The sequence below is a fragment of the Macrobrachium nipponense genome, chromosome 14, assembly GCF_015104395.2.
Source record: "Macrobrachium nipponense isolate FS-2020 chromosome 14, ASM1510439v2, whole genome shotgun sequence".
Lineage (NCBI taxonomy): Eukaryota > Metazoa > Arthropoda > Malacostraca > Decapoda > Palaemonidae > Macrobrachium > Macrobrachium nipponense.
The window spans coordinates 53,572,516-53,578,515 of record NC_087207.1 but is presented as its reverse complement, the minus strand read 5'-3'; the positions used below and the strand labels follow the sequence as shown (position 1 = coordinate 53,578,515).

Here is a 6,000-nt window from a genome sequence, read left to right as displayed (position 1 = left end):
GATCCTGATATAGGTACTACAGTTCTAATATGATCTTTAATTTGCTTAAGAAAAGCTAAAACTAATATTATCAAAACTAAATTATATATCTTCAATTTCCTCTGATAAGTCACCGTTTATCATTGTTGTTTCTCCATTTAACAATGGCCACTGCATTCCCCACAATTAATTCTTATTGCAACGTGTACAATATCAACTAAGATAGATGCATACCTCCTACAAGGGAGTAACACTGCATTTACAAAACATGCACGTCTAGATTTGTCTCTGATCAATGATTATGCAACTATGCATCTACTTGCATCTACACACGTGCGATACACTCACTCCAAGGTCTAGACCAGTGTTGTCCAAACTGGGGTCCGCGTACCCCTGGGGGTACGCAACATAGATCTTAAGGGTACGTGAACAAACAAGGAACACATACACACACACACACAACAGAAACATCCCATCAGTGAACATCAGCCTCCCATCTCACATCAAGTTGTGTAAGTAATTTTCAAGCATTTTGTTATTAAATCATCATTTTTATTTGAGTAATAAATTTGAATTTATTGACCAACACTCCTATAATGCAGTTTCATAATTAATATACTATTTGCGTGAGTATCCTAAATAAAACTGAGTTTGGTCAGCCATGGTGGGCGAGAAGAGGGGCTGTGTTTACGGAACAGTAGGAGAAGGTAATAAAGGGTACAATAGGCGAAAATGTTTGGACAACACTGGTCTAGACAATATACTCTCTAGACCTGGGCTCACTCTTATCATAGATAGCAACTACTTCGAGTGGCCAACTTCACATGCTCATGAAATACAAACCAATCAACATTATTGAGGGATTTCCATCATTACAAATAAATGTAAAAAAAAAAAAGTTGATAAAGTTGACACTGAAATGTCGAAGCATTTATGAAAGAAAAAGAAACATTGAGAATATATACAAGATATGTAAAATTAAGATGAATAAAACTGCATGGTTTGAACGCACGTCACAAACTAAACTTTATAAAGCAACAACTGATACTCTCTATATAAAATGGAGATGGAAAACAAAGTAAACTTTGTATAGGAAAAAAATTGAAATCGAATGCATTAGTGCTTCAGATTAATGTTGATGTCAATTCCGAAAAAAAAGGGAAATGCTATTTGTACATAGAATTTTGGAAGATAGATTGTTACTTTAAACCATTACCGCAATTTGGAATTACAAACTATCATTTTCCTACATTTAATGTATGCTTTGAATCTCTGCGACGTTCGTTTTGCTAGCAATTTACCTGACCTAGGTTAGTCTAGCAGGTTCTTATCTTAGGGCATGACATTAGTTTGAAAATATTCTCTAAACTTGCATTAATATGAATGCAAAGTACCAGTGGCGTTTAGGTCTTTGTATTTCAGTCTATTTCTCAGCCCCCCCCCCCCCCCCCCCCCCTCACACCAACACACACACACACACAGAAAAAAAGACAGCTTTCCTTCTGTGGTCCACCGAATTGTAGGATGAAATGTTGACGAAACAAATGTCAGAAACGCTCACAGCACATATTTGAACACATGAAAAGTATATTTTCAAGTCCAAAAAACTATTAATAATGGTTCCGACTAAAATAATACTTTACGGAAATAATAAACGATTTGACTAGAGTAGAATAATATAATACACGATAGTAAAAAAATGAAAAAATATAATTAAAGTAGCAAAAATCACACGGTAACAAAAAGAAAAGGGAAGTAGAATTGACGAGCCGTTACATAGGCAAAGCTCCCCAAACCTCAGCCTACAGCTTATTGTTTACAGTTTATTGTTTACATCCTTCTATTTGCAGAGCCATCGAAAGAAGGAATTGAAAACAGGAAGGAGTTTATAAAAACCCTATGGCATTATAAATTTATAATGACAATAAACTTAAAAACAAACACAAGCCAAGGAGGAAATGGAACGAGCAGGGAGCCGTTTTAAAGTGACACTCCATCGTCTACTACTACTGGTACCACGATTGTTTACAAGCATCTAGTGTTGGTGCCGTGGACGTAGCGTTTTACCAAAGGACACCGATACTGTAGCGGAAATTTCACCAAATTTTGCCTGTGAGGTCCGGAAACGAGGGCGTAAAGGACTACGCGAGATCCTTTTACCCTAGGATACAGCCGCTGATGACAGTGGGCGCCGTCTCTGAGGCCAATACGGTTCCTGCCTCGTCAGTTTTGTCACCATGAATCTGGAATTGCTCGGTGAGAGAAGTTTGTCATTAGTAGTTTGTGGTGATAATTACCGTAATTCCTAATATCGTAATGCTTTGGTAATACTGTAATACTTTTAATATCTGTAATTAATACCTTAAAGCTTTGGTAATATTGTGATTACTTTAATACCTATCTCACCAAATGTGTTAGTCTGTATCATTCCCGGTATGGTATCCGTGTTCCCGTCAGTCGCTGACCAGGACAGGCTACTTATTTGCCGCCTTTTGTTTATGTTTTTTTTATTATTATTTTGTCTTTTGTTTATGTTTTTACGTCCATCCTGGGCTGGTACTAGGCTAGAGGCCTGAGAGCAGTAGGCATTGATGATTTTTCTTACATTTTTTGTAGGAAATAAAATTGTTTTGTGTCCGTCTAGTATTAGGCTACTAACCTCCTATCGCTATCCAACATGGTCGGGGGACTTTTGGGAAATCGGGATTTTGGGTGGGGGGAGAACACTTGTAAACAAACCAGACACCTTTGTTATAGAAGCATTCCTCGTGTACGTAGATCGCTAGGGAGCCATATGTTCTAGAAGGTAGTATATGGTGAGGTAAGGTGAGATAAAGTATTGGGGTTAAGTAGAAGGTTCTAGCAGACACAGGGTGAAAGAAGGTGAGAAGCTTGAAGGGGGGTTAGGGGAAACAACTGACTGGACTAGCTGATCCAGTTTACACTGTGTGTGGATCCACCCTCCGAAAAAGTACTTTAACACGTCCTGACACTGGAGATGGGCACCAGTCACGAGTCATCGGTGGTGAGAGCAACAGCTTGAAACCTCTACTATCCTTTCAAAGTAAGTATTTTCTCCAAAGTTAGAAATTAAGGTCATATTTTAAGATTAAACAGAGGTTAATGAATGTCTAGCCATGCGCAGTGCAAACATACCTCCATGACGCTTTCTAAATTTTTACTTACAGCATGTAGAAATGTAGAAGATTGACGCCATCTCAATGTTTGTGGAGTCACTTGTGTCAATAAACTTTCCATCCTATATGCTAAATCCGCACACCACTTTTACCCATAGACACTGGCGCTTTTTCTTCACAACAGTCATCAACAATGACACCAACCGCCTGGTACATCCAAGGAAACTACGATTTTTTGGTAGAAAGAAAAAGCGTGCACTAGATAATTATTTAAATAAATAGTTAAACAGTAGTAGGGGGAACCACCGCAGTGGAGCCATTGTCATCGCATGGCTCAGCCTTATTCACTCGATATTTAATTGGTGAAACAAGAATACAATTACATCTTCAAGTATACCATTCAAAAGATTGAAGTTTCCTCAACATAATGTGATATATGAAAGCGCCATACGAACTAAAATGAGCATGTGAGCTCTTCGTAAAATATGTTTTCAAGGCAGTTTTGAAATCCAGTATGGCAGCAACCGCGTGAGGTGTCGTTCGTAACCACAGCCAAGCCACCATCCCTCCCAGCACTCATTTGAACAATGTTAGCGTATATATGTAACGTTTATTGATCTTACTCAAGATTGCAGTTGTAATCAGCACAATAAAACAACATTTTGTTGCCTATATTAGTGAAAGTATGAAACTTCTTATTCCCAGGGTCATGGTTTGAACTGAAATTCATTTTTACCTTGTATTCGGTGGTTTTATCCTCACTCCCATCACAACTGAAACTTCACAGTGCTTATTTGATTGTAATTATACACATTTTGGTCTTAATTCACTCCAAATTGCACTTGAACTACGTTGCGGTTCCTGGTTCTTAAGCACTCACTCCACAAACACAGTTACTGGCAGCACACGAGTACACGGTTTATGAGGTGCAAAGCTTTATTCCCTTAATTGTTTACTTTACTCATTATTTAGTTTAACTTTAGTACTTTGTTACTTCAAAATGTTTATTTAATTAATTTTTGCAACCAAATTAACCCCGAAAAATTACAGATATTTCTGAAGTACATACAAGCAGACGACGGCAAAATGACTCATCATTGCCAATCTAGTGGAGCTTCACACATATGCCGATGCATTTACAAACTGTTTTCATGAATTCTAGTTGTCATAGTAATGCATTAGTGATAAAATTGCTCTTAATATGTATGTATACTACAAATAGATACGCTAATTTCACTTATTTCCACTGTTTTGTGTAAGTCTTATACCCAGTTTGGAGGGTAAACACATACCAATTGGCAACACTGATAAACAATTGAAGAGCATGAAGAACGCCGTAGGTACCGTTCACAGCAAAACTGTTGATATTTGAGTCAGGAATCTAGTTACTTTTTCAACAGCGAATATTTTCAAATTAATAATCATGAATATGTAAAATATTTATGCAATTCATGACTTTATACTGCCGTTTAACTATTTATTTAAGTAATTATCTAGTGCACGCTTCTTCTTCTACCAAAAATCGTAGTTTCCTTAAAAAAGTAGTGGTTGGAAGTCGTTGTTTACAATTGTTGTGATGAAGGTGCCCCAGCGTCTATGGGTACAAGTGGTGTGCGGATTGCTTGGCGTTCGTTCGGAACTCGTAAGAGCTGAATGTAAACAAACGATTGGAAGGTGTTTTTTTTGTTTGTTTGTGTATTATAGTTAATGATTGATTAATAATTATTTGAAATGAGTGCATACTGATTATTTATACATTTTATTGGCATATTCTAAGCTTTTAGCTTCTTAGGTTTAGATGTCAGAATCATAGACTAGGCTACAGTAGCAATTGCTGCCATAAGGCTAGCTTATTTGCTAAGGGACATAATGCTAAATTCCTAATATATAGTGACGAAAAAAGTGTGGGGGTTGAAACATTACATGCAGTTGAATATTACTCAAGTATGTACAGTATTTTGCCTTTTTGGAGTCATATTTCTTCCGTCGGATCGGCGTCGTAACCCTAGAACGTGTTGTAGGCCTGGAAATATAATTTACTGGGGTGTTTTTGTAGGGCTTGGAACAGATTAGCCATTTTACATGTAAAATGTGGTCCAAAATACGAAAACTCATGATACAAAGGGCGCCTCGGAACGGATAAATTTTGTATCTTGAGGTACTACTGTATGTACTATATGTAATTACAATCAAATAAGTTTCGGTTGTGATGGCAGTAAGGATAAAACCACCGATTACAAGGTAAAATGAATTTCAGTTCAAACCATGACCCCAGGAGTAAGAAGTCTCATACTTTCACTAATAAGGCAACAAAATGTTTTATTGTGCTGATTACAAGTTCAATCTTGAGTAAGATCAATAAACGTTACATATACTATACGCTAATATTGTTCAAATGAGCACTGTGAAGGATGTTGGATCAATGCCGGTTACGAACGGCACCTCAGTCGGTCGATGCTATATTGGATTTAAAAACTGCCTTGAAAACATATTTTACGAAGACCTCACATGCTTATTTTAATTCGTATGGCGCTTTCATATATCACATTATGTTGACGAAACTTCAATCTTTTGAATGATATGCTTAAAGTTGTAATTGTATTCTGTTTCGTATTCTTGTTTCACCAATTAAATATTGAGTGAAAAAGGCTGATCCACCCGATGACGATGGATCCAAGGCAGTGTTTCCCCCTATGTCTAGGGAGTTCCGGGCTAGTGCAAATAATAGTTGACTGACATAAAACAACTTCATTTCCTACACCAAAAGGACTAAGAGTATAGAAAAAATCAATTTCCAGGGTAAAAGTAGGTGCAAAGGAAGTAAAATGCAGATTAAGCCTCCCAAACAATACCCGTTGAGCAATGGAAAACTTTTGAAACAAAA

The 6,000-nt window shown here is 37.1% G+C and overlaps 1 protein-coding gene across 3 annotated transcripts in view; it reads left to right on the top strand.

Annotated features, from left to right (window-relative positions):
• The first annotated feature begins 1,888 nt into the window (after positions 1-1,888).
• The window catches only part of LOC135226501 (retinoblastoma-binding protein 5 homolog), a 35,752-nt gene continuing 31,640 nt past the window's right edge, over positions 1,889-6,000 (top strand). Inside the window, exon 1 of one of the 3 annotated variants that reach the window (XM_064266120.1) lies at positions 1,889-2,235. In XM_064266120.1, coding sequence (XP_064122190.1) covers positions 2,217-2,235 — 19 coding nt within the window. In that variant the 5' untranslated portion in view covers positions 1,889-2,216. The remainder of the gene's footprint in view (positions 2,236-6,000) is intronic. The other 2 variants (XM_064266119.1, XM_064266118.1) reach the window with 2 other exon arrangements.